Source organism: Syngnathoides biaculeatus, chromosome 14 (genome assembly GCF_019802595.1).
Source record: "Syngnathoides biaculeatus isolate LvHL_M chromosome 14, ASM1980259v1, whole genome shotgun sequence".
NCBI classification, from domain to species: Eukaryota; Metazoa; Chordata; class Actinopteri; order Syngnathiformes; family Syngnathidae; genus Syngnathoides; species Syngnathoides biaculeatus.
Genome location: NC_084653.1, coordinates 7,616,399 through 7,635,161, shown reverse-complemented (window position 1 = coordinate 7,635,161; position 18,763 = coordinate 7,616,399). Strand labels below are relative to the sequence as shown.

General features: G+C 43.1%; 1 protein-coding gene across 1 annotated transcript in view; it reads right to left on the bottom strand.

The window, feature by feature from the left end:
• ttn.2 (titin, tandem duplicate 2) overlaps nt 1-18,763 on the bottom strand; it is a 281,273-nt gene that overhangs the window by 158,100 nt on the left and 104,410 nt on the right. Inside the window, exons 84-103 of the mRNA XM_061840871.1 lie at nt 18,451-18,736; nt 18,187-18,370; nt 18,021-18,104; nt 17,359-17,626; nt 13,826-14,089; nt 12,830-13,039; nt 12,644-12,721; nt 12,531-12,557; nt 11,587-11,643; nt 8,979-9,041; nt 8,831-8,899; nt 8,698-8,754; nt 8,586-8,633; nt 8,011-8,469; nt 7,524-7,907; nt 7,323-7,415; nt 6,639-6,716; nt 4,523-4,600; nt 3,641-4,372; nt 3,466-3,519 (exon numbers count right to left, since the gene is read on the bottom strand). Of these exons, the coding sequence (XP_061696855.1) occupies nt 3,466-3,519; nt 3,641-4,372; nt 4,523-4,600; nt 6,639-6,716; nt 7,323-7,415; nt 7,524-7,907; nt 8,011-8,469; nt 8,586-8,633; nt 8,698-8,754; nt 8,831-8,899; nt 8,979-9,041; nt 11,587-11,643; nt 12,531-12,557; nt 12,644-12,721; nt 12,830-13,039; nt 13,826-14,089; nt 17,359-17,626; nt 18,021-18,104; nt 18,187-18,370; nt 18,451-18,736 (3,573 nt within the window). The remainder of the gene's footprint in view (nt 1-3,465; nt 3,520-3,640; nt 4,373-4,522; nt 4,601-6,638; nt 6,717-7,322; nt 7,416-7,523; nt 7,908-8,010; nt 8,470-8,585; nt 8,634-8,697; nt 8,755-8,830; nt 8,900-8,978; nt 9,042-11,586; nt 11,644-12,530; nt 12,558-12,643; nt 12,722-12,829; nt 13,040-13,825; nt 14,090-17,358; nt 17,627-18,020; nt 18,105-18,186; nt 18,371-18,450; nt 18,737-18,763) is intronic.

Below are 18,763 nucleotides of genomic sequence, written 5' to 3'. Positions count from 1 at the left end.
GTTCCTTCTTCTTCTATGATCATTTTTCCCTGACCTATAATGTCCATCAGTGGTGTATTGGAAGACACTTTTTCCATCGACTGCTTCAGTTCTGCTTGTATGAAGCTATGACGAATATCCTTGACTGTATCAGTTTTGAGGGCATCTTGTGACATGCATTTCAGCTCCACTTGACGTAGCTTTTGTCCTGTGACTTTGGAAATTGTTTCATCCTGTGATGTGTAACTTTGGACAAGATTATCAGGTGGGCTTTGACTTTCTTCAAAATGTTGCTGCCCTTTTCCTCTGATCATTTCTTTATGACTTACAATGTCTATCACAGGTGATGCGAAAGAAGTTCTTTCCATCGGCTGCTTCGGTTCTGCTTGTGTCAAGCTATTTGGAACTTGAAGTTTAAGAAATATAAGGCCTGTATCAGTTTTCGTTTTCAGATCTTCCGGAGACATATATTTCAGTTCCACTTGATTTAACTTTTGTCTTCTGACTTTGGAAGTTGCATCATCCTTGGACGTACAACTCTGGATAAGACTCTCTGGCGTCTCTCTGGTAGCTAACTGTGTTTCTCCTTCTTTGCTGATAACTTCTGCCTGCCTTAAAAAGTCCATCAACGGTTTCGTGGAAGATGTTTTTTCCACTGACTGTTTTAGTTCTGCTTGTGTCAAGGTGTGAGTAACATCTTTGAGGGTTCTAGTTTTCACCACTCCTGAGGAACTACATTTTTGTCCTTCTGGTTTCACTTGAACTAGAGATTGTCTCCTAGTTTTGGAGTTTGGGTCTTCCAATGATGTGTTTCCTTGGATGAGACTCTCTAGCTTCCTCTGAGTTGGTGGCCTATTGAACTGTGTTCCTCCTTCTTTGTTGACCTCTCTCGGACAGACATCTATCACCGGTGTCTTGGAAGACTTCCTTTCCATCTGGTGCTTCACCGCTGCTTGTGTCAAGCTCTGGGAAGGGTCTTTGAATTGGTCTTTGACTCTATCAGTTTTCACAGTTTCTGGAGATAAAAGTATCATCTTCTGATGTCTTGGTGAATCCTTTCTGTCAGCCTCCTCTGCACTCTGAGGTTTTTGTTTAGCAACATCTGGTTCTTCAGTTAAAGTACCAAACTGTTCAGAATCAAAAACATTATTATTCAACGAGGTGGTGATGGAAACTTGTTTGGGTTCTTGTAGTCTTTGAAGGATTTGGGAATGATGTTGATGTTCTGTAGATTCCACATGTCTGGATAACACTGTTGAAATTTCTCTGTTAGATTGTTCTAATTTAATTTCTGAAACATGACCATATTGACCGTGATCCACTGAGGTATCAGCATGTACTTCTTCAAAAGAAAAGTGTTTGACTTTGCTTAAACTCTGTCTTTTCTCTTTTAGGGATCTCAATCTGAATTCAACTGACATCTGGGAAGTTTCAGCAACTTCTTTCTTCTTAGCATGTTCCCCTTCGAGTGACTTTGCTTTTTTCATCTTTATTTTTGGAGACACATTGGACTGGACTCCAGTGGTTGTCCTGAGTACATAACTTGGGTTATCTTTTCTGGTTTTGTCATGAAAGTTTTCCAGACACAGACTTAACTTCCCTGTGTGGGGACTAGCTCTATCTTTTTCATCTCCTGTGTGGTCTGTAATTGTTAAGGTCTTGGATGATGCATGGCCTTGTCTCGTTGTCGCTACCTCTTGAGTAATTTCAACAAACGCCCCTAGCTCATCGATGAGTTCTTGTGGTGACTGAAATTCCTGACCTGATGCATCAGGTCTGATAAATCTTTGCAAAGTGTCTGATTTAATCCCCAAATCCTCAACAACCCCAGATGAAGGAGTGACCACCGCCATCATAGCTGCTCTTCTTTCCACTAGTTTATTTTCCCCATCCAGTGGACTAATGGCCTCTTCTTTTACTATATGAGACTGCACTCCCCTAACTTTGACCATCATCGGGTGAGCCTTGGACCTCTTGGACTCTGAGCTTTTCATTTCTGCAGAGGTAACCTGTTGGCCATTTTGGTCTGCTTCCGTATTTATTAAATCCGGTTCCTCAATTACCAGGACATATTGTTCTGGTAGACCTGGATGTACTTTGCTCTTTCTTTCTTTAGGTGAAACAAAGCTCTTTATTCCTTTTATTTCCCGTCTTCTTTTCTTTTCTTGAGATTGGTCTACCTTTTTCCTCTTGTCCAGTACAGAAGCCACCTCTCCAAGCTTCACCAGTATAGCATACTCCCCTGGCATTGTAACAACAACATCAGGCTCAGTGTCTGTCGCTACACCCATAGGTGACATCATGAATGAGGCATTACCTTCCTCTTCCACTTCTGGTTCACTTTCTGTAATCTGAGAGTCAAAAGGTTCTTCTGTTTTCTCTTCAGCCTTTTGTGTCTTCTCAACATCAGGAGTCAGCTCTTCACCTGGAATCACCACTAGTGGGCCTTGGTGAGTATACACTACACTTCCAGTTAGCGCTCCATGTTTTACCTTTGAGGAAGTGAAATCTGTGCGAAAGAGACACTCGTGCTCACCTACAGGTTCAGAGATACCCTGTGAAGAGGAGGCAAGTGACTCCACTGACAGATTTGCCTCTGGTTCAACCTTAGCATGTTTTCTTCTGTATTCTGTGGGAGAAGTCAATTTCCTTGCAACCTTGTTGACCAACAAAATTGATGGAGGTTTTTCAGCTGGCGAATATTCAGGCATCTTGAGCTTGAGTGGTACCACTATATGGCTAGACATTATCAACTTCCTCTCAGTTCCTTCTGAGGTCTCCCTGTGCTCGCCTCCATGTTCTGCTAATTTCAGGAGTTTCTCAGATTGATGGTCTGCAACTTTTACAGTTTCTTCTGAGCTCCCTACTGCTAACATCTTTCTCTGATCTCCAGTTACTCCCTTACTCTTAATTTCAGGATCTCCTTGTGAAAGGGAATCTGTCCTGTGTCTGCTTGGTTTCTGAGCTTCTACATCTCCCTGCACATTTTTTATTGGTTTCGCATCTTGCTTGACAAGCAGGTGTTTATCTGATGAATGCTTAATGAGCGACTTGGTTGATTTAACTTCAGGTTTGTCTTGTCTGATTGTATCTGCCACACTGGTTTCCTGTTGAGTTTTCTGCTTAAATCTAATTCCTGAACCTTGGCTGATTTCTGTAGTTTCTTGAAGCCCTGCACTCACTGAACCATCAGTAACAGATTTCCCGACTCCAGATTTAGAGATTGTATCGGAGTGTCTGCTCTTGTCTACATGTTCTTCTTGAATGGCCGCGGTTTCCTCGGACACAAAGCTGCTCCAAAGCGCCTTCCTTTGTTTTCCTTTTTTCGACACTTAGGGGAGGCAGAGAATTGTTGGGATAGTGAAGAGAAAGCATCATTAGATGATGCCAAGAGATTAGGACGAGACAACACACATCTTGGTTAGAATACACAGAAAAGACAACCAGCAATTGGCCAGTCTAAAGGCAGACATGCTGCTGCTCTACCTCTTTCAACTTCTTTCTCCAGCATCTCCACAACAGCAGGAAACTTGTCAGCTTCTTTAAAAAGGCAAGTGTCAAACACAAGATGTTAATATTCAGAGAAGAAAGACTTAAGTGGCAAAAAAGAATGAGAAAAAAGTGATAGGGATGAGGGTGAAGTCAAGACCCCTGGGTGTACCTCTGTCAGCCGGTTTGTCTTCTTTCTTTTGGGTTTTTCTTAAAGTTTGAGTCCCAACACTTGAGTCTTCTTCTGGGCTTTTATCTCGAGAAACCTTGAAAAGGATTTGCTGAGATGGGATATCTGATACAGAGACCTCTATTTCTGCCTTGCGTTTGTCTTCAATCAATTCAATCTTTTTCTCAGCTACCTCCCTCAACGCTGAACGTTCATCTTTCACTACGACTTTGTCAGCCTCCAGCACCTTGTCTTCTGGTCTGTGGCTTTGTTTGTCTGGTGCAGGACATGCAGTGATTTCAATATGGTCTTCGTGGGGTACCTTGACTTCTACTTCTTGTTTCACCGTAGAGACTCTTACTCTAGTGTCCTTAGTTTCTTTTTGGATCATTGCCCTGCTTTCTTTCTTGACTGTCACTACCTGCTTCTTGTCTTTTCTCTCATTTGTATCTTTTTTAGTAGTGTCCTGCTCCTCTTTAAGATCTTCTATTTTTTCAATTATTATTGCAGTCTCTTTCCTGTCAGTCACAGAGATTTTGCCTCTGGGTTTAGATTGTTTCACGTGGGTCTCAGGGAATGAAACATTCACATGTTCCACCGGGGATAAGGCTTTCTCATACAAAACCTGGGCTTGATCTTCTGGCTCGGCCTCATAAGACCAAGCTTCCTTGGTAAAAGACTGCATCTCTGCCACCTGATGTATTTTCTGCAGCTGTTGGAGTTTGATTGGCCTCACTAAGGCACCAAGATGGGGCGTCATATGGCAGCGCCAAGAAGTAACGAGAAAAAAGACAAAGACAATCAAGTGTAAGCAACAACAACGATAACAACAAGAGATGTGGAACGCTTCAAGAAGTGTTTTGAAACTGTTCCTCCTGCCGATACCTTTTTCTGGAGAAGAGACTTTCTTCTTTTGTTTTACCTCTGATGGTGGCATCTGGACAATCTTTTGAGTTTCGAAACCTTCAAGTTTGTCACCAGAGACATTTGAAAAAGAGAGATGAAATGTTTAATTAGTCAAACAAGCAAGCACAAATGAGAGGTGAGTCAGCAAGAGTTCTCCAGCTACTTGGAGATGCTAAACTAAAGTCCATCATTTTCTACCAGACAACAGCTCCACAAAATATCCATGCAAAAGAAGAAGAACAAGAAGGAGAAGTTTTTGTCTCCCCTGTACCTGTGGCAGAATCTTCTGCTACTTTCTTTTGGACTCGGGAAGCCCCAGAAAACATTGTATCTGTTGGCTCCATTGGAACATTCTCAAATGTTAGGAGGGGAACACTAGCATCTTTAGACTGGTTCTGGGGAGCAGTACCAGTGTGTTTTTCAGGAACTTTGTCATCTAGTGGCTTTGTTGGAAGGTTGTTAGTGTCCTTTTTAGCCAGGACTGCTCCCATCATTTTGTGATATGGTAGAACTTTATTTTCCAACCGAGGAAGCTCCTCTAAAACTTTCTCATGGTTTTCATCTGGAAGACTCTGCGGTACTTTCTGAAGTATATCAGGAAACTCCTTTGGTACTTTCTGAGGTTTATCAGAAAGTTTCTCTTGTACTTTATCAGCTTCCACTGGTGCTTTATCCAGTTTATCAGGATGTTTCTCGAGTACATTCTCTGGTACATTTTCTGTTTTTCCATGAACCTTCTCTGCTACATTATCAGGTTTCTCATGACGTTTCACTAATACTTTCTCGATTGTTTTATCAAGAAGCTTATCTGGTAATGTATCAAATTCATCAGGATGATTCTCTGGTACTTTTTCATGTGTTTGATCAGAAAGCCTCTCTCGTACTTTGCCATTTGGTTGATCAGTCAGCTTCTCTGGTACTGTCTCATGTAGTTTACCATGAAGCTTCTCTCGCAATGCATCAGGTTTATCAGGAAGCTTCTCTGGTAGTTTATCAGGTGTACCATGATGTTTTGCTTGTACTTGTAATTTCTCGTGTGGTCTATCAGAAAGTTCCTCTGGGACTTTCTCACATAGTTTATAATGAAGCTTTTCTGGTACTGTATCCGATTTATCAGGAAGCGTCTCGAGAAGTTTTTCATATGGCTTAGAGACTCTCTCTGGTATGTGGAATTTTTCAGGTACATTTTCTCGTGTTTTAGTAGGAACCGTCTCTGATACTGTAGCAGATTTATAGTGAAGGTTCTCTTGTACTTTTTCATGTGTTACATCAGGAGGCTGTAGAAGTGTCTCTGGTACTTTCTCAAGTGTTTTTTGAGGAAGCTTCTTTAGTACTTCATTGTGTGGTTCATCATGAAGCTTCTCGAGTATTTTACTAGTTTTCTGAAGTACTTTCTCATTTGTTTTTTGAGAAAGATTTTCTGGTTCTCTCTGAGGTTTATCTTTGAGTTTCTCTGGTACTTTTTCAGGTTTAGCATGAAGCCTCTCTTGTACTTTATTTTGTTCTTTATCAGGCATACCATGAAACTTCTCTGGTACTTTCTCTGCTACTTCAGCAGACTTAGCAATTAACTTCTCTGCTACCTTTTTTGGTACTTTTTCTAGTTTACCATGAAGCCCCTCTGGTACTTTATCAGGAATACCAGGAGGCTTGTCTGGTAGTTTATCGAGTTCATCATGAAATTTCTCTGATACTTTCACTGGTACTTCATTACGCTTGGCATGAAGCGTCCATGCCACGTTTTCTGGTACTTTCTCAAGTTCATCTTGAGTCTCCTCTGCCTCTTTCTCCCGAGTTTTATCATGCAGAGTGTCAGGTGGAAGACTCTGTGACATGGCGACCTCACGGAGCATCTTCTGAGGTTGTTTTGGAGCCATATGCTGGTCTTGGAGTACAAGAACGTCTTTCAAAGCTTTAAGAAGGTTTGAGACAACGACATGCAAACTACATAAAGAACAGAACAACGTGCTGGTACACAGAAATGTTACATAGTGTTGTTACACAAGCAGAACTTAAGCCTTTTAGCACAGATGGCAAAGAGGCCAGCAGAAGAACCCTTTGCAGGCGATAGAAGGGAGGACAAACATCAAAGTACCTCTTTGTGGTTCTTCTGGCTGTTGTTTAGTAGAAAGAAGAACAGGTTCCGTTTCTGCTATCTCCTCTGCTGCAGGAACTTGGAAGAATATAAAAAAAAGACTGGCATCACAAAATGACCAGGACCAGAAAATGTGAGAACTGCACAATAAGAACCACAATGGAAGAAACATGCAATATGAAGAACTAAATATGATGAATTAGATGTAAAAAAAACAAACATGAAGAATCATTCGTGATGAAATACATGAACTGCATGTATAAAACTAGAGGTGAAGAATAACATGGGACAAATCACAACGTGAAGAACCACACATGGCGAAAATCACGACATGACAAACTCCAGCTTAAGAATCGGTTGTGACAAGCCACACAACAAGACTAGCCACAGATAAACATGCAAACTCCACGCAGGCAGGTCTGGGATTGAACCCGGGACCTCAGAACTGTGAGGCCAACACTTTCCAGATGAGCCACTGTGCCACCAGGAACAACATATGAACAAAATGTGGAGAACCACACATGACAAACCATACATGGGGAACCACATTGGAAAACCCACACATGATGATCAAACATGATGAACCAGAAAACAGGATGAACCACGTAAAGCACAAAATGATGAATTGCACAGGAAGTACAGAGGAGCCGAAGATTGGAGTCTTGGCCGCTGAGCTTCAGATACCTTTGGTGACCACTGGTTTCTTCAATAGTGTTTCTTCTCTGTGCGGCTTCTGCAGTTCTCCAGCAGCCTCGTTCTTGACTGGTTTCTCTGGCACTTTGACACAAGAGCTCGGTCAATAAGAATGCATAAAAGAATGAAGACCTCCTGACCATGTTGAGGCTTAAGAAAAAGAACAAAAACCCAGAGCTGGAAGATTTTTACCTTTCGGGGTAGGTTCCTTTGGTTCTTCGGCCTTTGGTGGTTCTACTTTTGGCAGCTTGGGCTCTGCTACTTCAGCTTTTTTCACCACAGACTCAGGTTTGGATGCTTCCACAGGCTCTGGTTTGGGTACCTCTACAGGCTCTGGTTTAGGTGGTGTGGGTACTTCCGCAGGCTCTGGTTTAGGTGGTTTGGGTTCCACCACATGCTCCAATGCATCTATAGGTTTTGGTTTGGGTGCTTCCACAGGCTCTTGTTTGGGTGCCTCCACAGACTCCAATTTGGGTACCACCACAGGTTCAGGTTTGGGTGCCACAACAGGCTCTGCTTTTGGCGCTTCAGGTTTGGGCTTGACCTTAACAGGTTCTGGATTTATTTCTTCTGAGACTTAAAGCAACATGTTTGACATTCAAAGATGGGTTTCCATTCAAGAAACTAATACACAAACATACACATGCAAAGAGTGATCAGAGAAGACGGTAGCAAGTACCTTTGAGCTGTGCAGTTGGCTTCTTCATTGGCACTGTCTTAGCTTCAAGTTCCGGCTTGGGCTTCGCCACCGGCTTGACTTTGGGCTCTGGGTCGGGCTTAGTCACTGGTTTGAGTTTGGGAGCTGGCTCTGGCTCTGGCTTGGGCTCTTGCTTGGGCTTTGTGACCGGCTTGAGTTTGGGCATTGACTCAGGTGCCTGCACAGGCTCTAGTTTGGGTTTTGTCAATGGCTTGAGTTTGGGCACTGGCTCAGGCACCGCCTCAGGCACTGGCTTTGGTTTCGCCACCGGCTTGACTTTGGGTGGCTTCTCAGGCTCTGGCTTCTCCACTGGTTTAACTTTGGGCTCCAGCTCAGGGGTCAGCACCGGTTTAACTTCGGGCTCTGGCTCAGGCTTCAGCACCAGCTTCTCTTCAGGTGGAGGTTTTATGGGCTCTGCTAGTAGTGGAGACTTGGGCTCGTCTTCGAGGTAGGCAGTACATAAATTAGCACAAAAGAGCTTGGAGAGATGCTAGCAACACACCGCGAGGAAAAACTAACAAAAGAGGTGAGAGACAACAGGAATCAGTGACAAGTACCTTTTTTCAGCTCCTGTTGAGGCATCAGCTGTGCAGCACCTTCGGGTTCTTAAGAGACAGTCAAAGATGTTAGTAACTAATCACAAAGATATCATCAAAGAGGACAAAATACCTTTAACCAGGAAAACTTTCTTCTTCTCGACGGGACCCTTCTCTGCTACTTTGGTCACTGTGACATCAGCACCAAGGTCAGTCACAGATCCGCTAATGTAAATTCTAAATGACCTGTGATATGTGTGGCTCACTTTTTGGGTGCACCGCTTGTTTCTCCTCTGCTTTTGGCTCCACTTTATGTTCTTCCTGGGTTTTGGCCACTTGAAAGTAAAAACTCATCAAGTTAGCAAAAAGACACCAAAGAAGATTATTGAAGGACCTCTTGGAAATCTTTGGTACCTATGGAAATCACTTCCTCCCTCACTTCCACTTCTTGTCTTTCCATTGTCTCCTCAACAGTAACTACAGGAGACACAAAAGAAAAAAAACAACATTAGTTTTTACTTTCAAATTGAAAGAGGACAAATCTCGGATGGGCACCTTGATGGAAAAATGAGAGTCAGATGGGACAGAAAACAGGATGTCAAGAGGGACAGGGACAACCCAATTTTAAGTTTAATTGTCAAATAAGAAGATGAGGTGATATGAGTACTGTATTTTTGCGTCCATAAGGAGCATCCCATTAAAAGAGCCACAGGTGCTACTTTTGTATTTAACACATAAGGCACACCATATTACTGGGCACAGGCATGGTAAAACATATGCTATCTTGAAACGTACTGTGGCGCTCATGAGGCAGTGAGGAACAATTGCACTTTAACTTTTGTAAGCAGAAGAGGCTTACATTCCCCCACACAAAGACAAATGTAGGCAAGTTATTGGTCAACATGTCATGCTCAATCACAGTGTCATATTGACACAAAAATGATCAACCACAGCAAACAGAATAGCATACCAGCAAATAATAAAACAATTAAAACAATGAATGAATAACTGAGCAGTGTCGCTGGGAGGCTGGAGGCACTGTCCAATATGCTTTGCAGCACTAAGGATGCAAATCGCATTTAAAGTGCATGTTTTGGGTCAATTATTTCTTCAGTCATTGTTTTAGTTTTTTTATTATTTGCAAGTTACACTATTCTCTTTGCTCAATATGACACTGTGATTCTGCATTACATGTTGACTAATGACTTGCCTACACATGTCATGGTGTGGGGGAATGTAACCTCTTTTTTGCAACTTCTTGACGACCAGGACACAGCAGGTGAGGCTGGGGGACAAGACCTCATCTCGCCGCACTATCAGCACTGGGGAACCCCAAGGTTGTGTCCTCTCCCCTCTGCTCTTCTCGCTCTACACAAAGGACTTCACCACAAGACACCCGGCTGTAGGTTAGGTCGCAGATGACACCACAGTCATTGGCCTCATCAAAGACAGCGACGAGTCTGCCTATTGACAGGAAGTGGCTAGACTGCAGCTTTGGTGTGACCAACCTAGCGTTGAACAATCTAAATACTGTAGAAATGATTGTGGACTTTAGGAAGCATCCTTCACCACAGCTGCCCCTCACACTGTCCAACTGTCTTGTGTCAACAGTCGAGACCTTCAAGTTCTTGAGAAATAGAGTCTCAAAGGACCTTAAGTGGTAGACGTACATCAACTTTATCCTCAAAAAAGCCCAGCAAAGGATTTACTTCTTGCGGCTTCTGAGGAAGCATGGATTTTCAAAGAGCTGCTGAGACAGTTCTACACAGCGCTCATCCAATCAGTACTGTGTACCTCCATCACAGTCTGGTTTTGGGTAGGCACAAGAAAGGACAAATTCCGACTGCAACGGACAATCAAGACCGCTGAATGGATTGTCAGCACCATCCTACTCACCCTTGAAAACCTGCACGCCACTCGAACTAGGACCAGAGGGGGGAGGATCCTTTAAGACCCTCCACATCCTGGCCACCAGCTGCTCCAGCTTCTTCCGTCCGGTAGGCACGACCAATCAATACAAATCAAAACTAAAAGGCATGCAAACAGTTTTTCCCTTCTTGGAATTAAGTCATTAAAGTCTTGATCAGCAAAGCTACGATTTTCTGCTTTGCGCCGTTGTTGGGACACACGCTCACATGCTCCTGGTCTAATTAGTATTAGTATTAGTAATATATACTGGGACTATCGCACGATTCATCACTTTAAACTGCTCCCTTTGCACACTTATCATTGCACTGGACTATAACGGTGAACCGCGGACGGGTAAGAGCACTCTGTATAATCTCAACATAACTGCTCTAAATGAAGAAGACTGCATCTTGCACAACTGTGACTCTTATAAGGAATAGTTCCAATTAATTCAATGTCTATTGTTATTTGTTCTTCTTCTCAGTATTCAACATGAATGCCGTACCATGGTGGCACCGATTGTCGGAGACAAATTCCTTGTGAGTTGTTACATACTTGGCTAATAAAGCTGATTCTCATTGCAAAAAAAAAAAAAAAAAAGCGCAATTGTTTCTCGTTGCCACATGAGCGCCACGATAGGGTAGTATGCATGTAAGCTTACACATACGTTTGCGTGCATGCTAACCATGTAACCATTGTGTTTGGTTGTACTTTATTGAAGTAGTCACACAACAACATTTACAGATTTTGGTACTGGGTTAACACATATGGTGCGCTGCATTATAAAGTGCCTGTCCATTTTTGAGAAAATGTAAGAGTTTTAAGTGCACTAATTGCATGCAGATCGCAAACAAACTAGGACATGTCAAAAGAATTAGGAATGAAACCAAACAACACCGAGATTCCACCAAATGGTGCCAAAGTGTTACTTTTATTTATTTGGCTTCAGCACAAAAACTGTGAATAGATGAGAATGTAAATGAATAATTGATCTAAAAATAAAACAAAAACAAAAAAATCATTGGTATGCGAAATTGTGAAAGCTGAACAATAAATAGGTAGAGGTTCACTGTATATGCTATATGGAAGTATGGTGTGGAGTTTTCTGTCTTACCTTGAATGTCCACTGATGAAGGGGCTTCAGGCCTCTCCACAGGAGCGTCTTTTACATCTACAGAACAATTCATTTGTTCATTATAAACATCTAGACCCTGTGTTCTGAACACATTCATTATCTACATCATGTCTTGATCACATACTCATTCCTTCATTCATGACCTGTTGCAAGTGTTCATAATACTTATATATTCATTATCTGCTTCAGATTTATACTCAATTATTAATATGTTCATGAATTAATGACAAAATGGTTTGATGAATTAATGAATGAAATTCATCTGGAGTAAATCTTGTGTTATTAGCACAGTCATTCATTACTTATGTCATGAATTAATAACATTAAATCATTGATTCATTACCTACATCCTGTGGTCAATTTCACACGTCAATTAATTACAATGAAGTCGGAACATTATGGAGTTGGCATATTCCGCCCGTGGGTTTCCTCTGGGGAGTCTGGTTTCCTCCCAGATCCCCAAAAGATGCAAGGTAGTTAATTGAAGACTCTAAATTACCCGTAGGTGCAAATGTGAGTGTGACGGTTATTTGTACATACAGTATATGCCCAGCGATTGGCTGGGAACCAGTTCAAGGTGTACCCCACCTATCACCCAGAGTCAGCTCGGATAGGCTCCGGCATGCCCTGGACCCTCACGAGGGTAAGCAGTACAGAAAATGGATTAAAGTCATTATTAGTCATGAAAAGTTGCGTATTTCTCCAAAACTGAGCTCACAGGTAGCCTTCCACATTATGAGGCAATCCCAGTAAGACTCAAGGGTTATTGCCTGTCAATCACTGGGGCACTGAACCACTGACCAGATTTGCACCTAACACGCTCGTGTCACTTCAAGATGCCAGGCGTGTGTTTGTGTCTTTTGATCAACTTTGAATGATGGCTAAAGACCAGGATCTTGTCTTCTCCAAAAGAAAGTACTCACCAAAAGGAACCGTTGCTAATTGGATCTCTGCAAAAAGGGGGGTGAAGAAAAAGGTGGTTTTAAACACAACTAGAGTGTCAGTCCAAGGGTAGTCGAAGGTGGCACCATAGTACCTTTGCCAGACAAATATAGCTCAGCACTGCTCTTAGCTTCTCCCCGGGGCTCCAACCTCACAATCACCGAGTACACCCCTACATGAGAGGAGTCACTGATTGGTAGTCATTAAAAACACCCAAATGTGCCAGGATGTGGAAGGGGGGAACTGGTGGGAGGGGTGGGGGCAGCACACTACTACGCACCTTCATCCTCCACGCTCACGTTTTGGATGACCATGAAATGTCTCCGGCCCTCGCTGCGGAAGTTGTATTTGGGGCTTTCCCTCAGCTCCCATGTATCCTTGTACCAAGACACCACTGCGTTGTCGAAGGAAACTTCACACTCAAAGGTGGCAGCCTGACGTTCGTTGACCTCCACATTGTGGATGCGCTTGGTGAAATGAATTTGCTCGGCTACAACAGACAAAGATGCCAGCAGGTGAGAGGGTGGTGCGAGGCAGGGCTAGAGACAATAGCCATACCGAGGAGTTAGAAGGGACCGTCATTGAAAGATGATAATACAAATGTTCTGTGAGAGAAAAGGGGTGGAACGGGAAGTTAGGCAGGACCATCATTAAGAATGCAGAAAGACAGATGCCAACAGGGAGGACACACGACAGAATGAGATGATAGTGAGTTTGTTGAACATGATTGAATGAGAGATGAGGTACAAATGAAGTGTTAGTTGGAAGACGGATTCTGAGTGAGGGACGACATCATCCACAGTGAGGCTAGGAAGGACTCACATTATGGTGGTGGACTCACAGGGTACAACAAAGAGGAAAAGTGATGGGGTGGGATGATAATGTGAATGTTTTTTGAGATATGAAGGGACAAATGGAGGGTGAGTGAGGGAGCAATGCCAGCGTGGTGGACTGACAGATTCCAAGTGAGGGAAACACCCACAATGGCAGGAGGGACCTGCCTTAGCGTGGCAGACTGATGGAATCCAAGTGGGAGGACAATAATTGGAGTGAAATGAGAATATTCCATGAGAGAAAAGATGACTGGTTAAGGAGAAAGGAGACCTTCCCCAGGAAGTAAAACAGAGAATGAGGACAAGTTTGAGATTAGTCAGGGAAAAATGTTGAAGAGGATGGTGTGGTGGCATTGATGATGATGATGGTGATGATGATGGAGGAAGGTAGTAACAAGAGGTTAGTGAAGATCATCCAGAAGGTTTTTGGACTAAGTACCAACCTTCCACCCAGAGATCCGCCGAGGACTGTATGTGCAGGTATTTGCAGGTATAGCGGCCCTTGTCTTCAGGCTTCAGTTTCTTGATATGAAGCTTCTGGAGCTTGTGTTTGACCTCAGACTTGAACCTGCCCCCCACAGTGTCTAACAGCTGACTATTTTTAAACCACTGTGCTTCCGCATTGGGGATGGACAACTGACAAGTCAAAGTACAGGACTGTCCTTCCTTACCCAATGTGTCCTGAAGGTGTGTCTCCACCACAAGCTCTGGAAGAATAAAAGTGGTGGCTTGGGTCAGTACTAAGGACTAAGACTGAACAATATCCCAAACTGTTATCGAAACAAACTGAATATCATAGCATCTCAGTACGGCTTCAGGAAGGATAATACCACCTTTATGGCGATACATGACCTTGTTGAAAAATCAATGTTGCAGTTGATGGCAGTGACTATGGGATTCGATTATTTTTGGGGAATTTACGAAAGGCCTCTTCTGTACTCAATATTGATATCCTGGTTAGGAAACGGCACCACTGTGGCTTTGTAGATCTAGTAATGGACTCTTTGAGCTTTTACCTATATAGAAGTCCACAATATGTATATGGGAAAGAATACTAATCAACAAATAAAATAAATGCTCACGATAAGCAGTACGGTAAATGGATGGATGGATGAAATAAAACAAACGAGGTTTTGCGCAGGTGTCCTTTTTAGGACTGTTTCTTTTCATTATGTACATCAATGAGGGCACACATAAACAAAAGAACCATTCACACTATATTCACACCTAGGCAATTTAGAGTCTTCACTCAACCCTCCATTCTTGTTTTCGGGATGTGTGAGGAAATTGGAGTACCCGGAGAAAACCCACACAGGCACACAGAGAACAGACATACCCCAAACAGGCGAGATTGTGATTTAAACCCTGGTTCTCAGAGGTGTGAGGCAGACGACCTCGTACACCATGCTGCCTTCTCATAACAAATTATTTTAATTTTTTTAACTAACTGGTACAGGCTCCAAGACTTCCATGTGAGGATAAGCGGCTTGGAAAATGGATTGATGGATTAGTCAAATACAAGCCAATGCTGACAACATACACCTTGAAATTGATGCAAAGACAATAATGAGCATAATCACAACTATATTTCAGGGAATTAACCTGAAAAAAAAAACTTTCAAAATATGTAACCCTCTACTAAACTGAGATATTATCTCGCGCCTTCATCACAAACATAAACAAAACCTTCTTTGACCCTCTCCTGAATTACTGTAATGTCATCTGTTGCAACACATTTCTAAGCCATACAAAAAGCAAAAGAAACGTACGCACGCTCTCCTGGTCTGATTTCAATTGCTCCCACTATCCCACTCTTCGTCACCATGGAATATTAAGACTTAACAAACTGATTACTCATCAAAAAGCATGTTCAATGCATTAGGTAATCAATCTAAATTCCAAATTCGGTGAGCTCACCCCACTCATCTATTCTCCCTCCACATGCACACAATACCAGGCAAAAAAGTTACATCTCATGGGAAGCTTGAATACCACCAGCTGAAGTGTGGTGTGCCACGGTCCTGAGGTCTGGAACGAAATTCATGCTCATCTAAAAACTATCTGATCTTGCTCCACCTCCAAAAGGAAATTAAAAACAGAACTGCTATACATGTATTTGTAACTTTCTTGAACCTACTAACTAGGATCAATGGCCAGTTTTGTTTTGTTTGTAAAGTATTAATTGTATGTGTACTTTCCATTATATTGTTTTGCCTTTTGTCAAGTGTTAAATGCCCCAAGCAGCTTTCCAATAAACTTTGAATATATTGTATGGAATGTCTCTTTGGCCTTGAAATGTGGTATCCTTTGTTACATCCTGTGCTGTTGTGTGTGGAGCTGTATTCCTTGCTTCACATCAATAAATTAAACTATGGGCAATAGACCTTGGATTATGGACTGTGAACTATGAGGTAAAAACTGTGGGCCATAGACCGTGGTGTATGAACTATAATGTATTGACTGTGGACTAGGCACTCTGGGCTATGGGGCAGGACTACACTACATTTTGTTTGAGCATTGTCATTTCAATGTACGTGTGTGAAATCGTCACATCACAGAGTCAGCTGCAATGTTGGTGTTCTGGAAAATATAGGGAATGAATTGTAATATTAAAGGTAACCAGCAGCCAACCCATTCGGACATGCCAATAGAAAGAACGTACTCCTACTGCATTTCCTATTTTGCTCTTCAGAATACAACTTTACAGGCACATGGTGGCAGTGTGAGAGCGCATGGTACATTCAGTGACACTGCGTAAATAGGAGTGAAAGCAATTTTTTAAAAATGCAGCACAATACATGCCTACATCCATATTCTGAGCCATTTATCCTCAAGAGGGTGACGGGAATCCGACGGGAGTGTCGGACCAATCCCAGCTGTCATCGGGCAGGAGGCATCGTACACCCTGAACTGGTTGCCAGCCAATCACAGGGCACATAGAGACAGACAACAGTCACATTCACAATCACACCTAAGGGCATTTTGGAGTCTCCAATTAATGCATGTTTTTGGGATGTGGGAGGAAACCGGAGTGGAAAGCCCACACAGACACAGGGAAAACATACAAAACCACTATGTCACCTAATCCAGTACATAATTGTAAAAATAGATTACTAAGAAGATTAGCATTTGTGTCAAAATGCCTTAGTGATAATATGGAATGTATTGTTTTGTAATATAACAATAGATAAATTATTTTGATAATCCAGTCAGATAGAGCAGTGGGGAATGCAAGGTTATCAATGTCCATATTAACAAAAGTCCAAAAGTTGTTTTGTTGTTTAAGAAAACACCAAGCAAGAAATTAATCCTCGTGTTTTTTTAGAGCAAAAACTGCAGCTGGCTACTTGTGTGGACTGAATGGGTGCCAACAATCTGAGAGTAATAGCCCGTGAGCAACAAATGGAAAAAAAGAACCATGAATTTGTTTGTTTTTGGACCACATTCCACGACATATCACAGGTCTAAAAAAAAAAAGAATTGCAATGTAATTTCTTCCCAATATCATGCATGCACATGCCACAATTTGTCACTGCGCAGAATGCCACAGATATCATAATTTGTCCGTATATCTTTCCCTTTGGTACCTCAATACCGCCATTTTTAAAATAGACAGCATGGAACAGATTGAAGAGAGGCTGTGCGAGGTGGTTCGCAAATATATGCATAATTTATGGTGCTGGTGCTAAAAATGACAAAGCTGTACAAATATCAGTGGACTCCTGACGTTGAAAGTGCCAAAACCGGTGGAAACACATGAGGGATAAATATGTCCACACGAAGAAGAGACTAGGCGGGAGGAGTGAAGACACAGATGCTCGGAAAATCCCAGCATTGTACTTATAGTATACAGGGAGACTAGGTGCAGGATAGCCACAGTGACAGCATGGTTGCCGTCTGTGCGAGTATAAAGAAGCCTTAAAGACAGTACTGAACCTCTGCCCTACTAGTGATAAGGGTGCTGTTGAGTACTGACCAGTGACGGTGAGCTTGGCACTGGAGATGTGAGGTCCGCATACCACCCGGTAGTTGCCTTGGTCTGTGAGTTGGCACCCCTTAACTTTCAGTAGGTGGCGCTCTCCACTAACACTGATGTGATACTTGGAGCCAGTGTCCAGTTTCTGTGTGCCTTTATACCAGGACAGCATGATCTCGGGGTAGTTGATCTTCACCTCGCACTCAAACAAAGCCTCCTCATCAACCAGTACGGACTGGTCGCATATGTCCCTTATTACAGTTACAGGCTAAAGGACAGAGAAGAGGACACATTAGAGATCTACCTTTCAAGCAGCCAGCCTCTCCGGGGGGGCACACGCATATCGACGCAACTGCTGTAAATAGGAGGCCATCTTGACAGTGGACAGTGAACTAAGGGCTGTTGATTATGACCTGCAGAGAATGGACTAAGGACTAAGAATTTTGAACTGTAGACCATGAACTATGGTGTGTGGACAATAGACTGAGATGTTTTCTTTGCACACTTGGCTAGGGACTGTGTGCTATGGATTTTGGATTATAGACTATGGATAGCGGGCTGTAAACTATGAACTGTGGACGGTATACTGTGGACTAATGGCTATAAGGAAGGAGATTGCATTACTGGCTGTGAAAGACTAAAGACTACGGACTAATACTGACCTCTGTCCGCTCCATCCTCTTCTGCAGGTCAGCCACCAGCCTCGCCATGTCCTCGTCAGCCTCTCTGGGAGTACGTTCCAGTTCCTATCAACCACAAGGGCCACAATCATCACTTACACGTGGACCGATGGTGGAAATAGATGACATGTGTTAGGGCGAATCTTACTTGTCTTCCAATTTCTTCCCCCTTCTCCTGCTTGAGCTGCTCAATGGCTTGCAGGAGACCCCGGTAGTCAGTGATGCCATACATGCGGGCATACTTCTCATACTCCTTGGGGTCCACGTTTCTCAGCAGCTCAACAATGTCAATATCCTTTTCTGCCTCGGGACTCTTCTGCTTGGATGGTGTCCTGAGGACACAAAGAAGATGCAGGTTAAAATAGTGGAGTTCACAGTCGCAAAGGAGGGCACCACTGGCCTAGTGACTGACTTCTTGAGCTTGGCTCTTAGGTCTCCTTCAAGCTGGGCAGCTGCCTTTTTCTCATCTACATGAAGTTCTGCAGCGCACTCAATCTCGCCATGCTTGTTGAAGGCCACACACCGGTACTGGCCCGAGTCCGACTTGGTCACCTCCCTGATCTCCAGTTTGGATTCCTGGCCTTTCTGCTCGATAGAGATGCGTCCACCCTGGGTCAGCTGCCTCCACTTGCCCTTCATCCACTTGACACTGGGGATGGGCTCACCACCCACCTTGGCAATGAAGGTGGCAGCAGTCTCTGCGGGGACACCACAGGGTCTGTGAA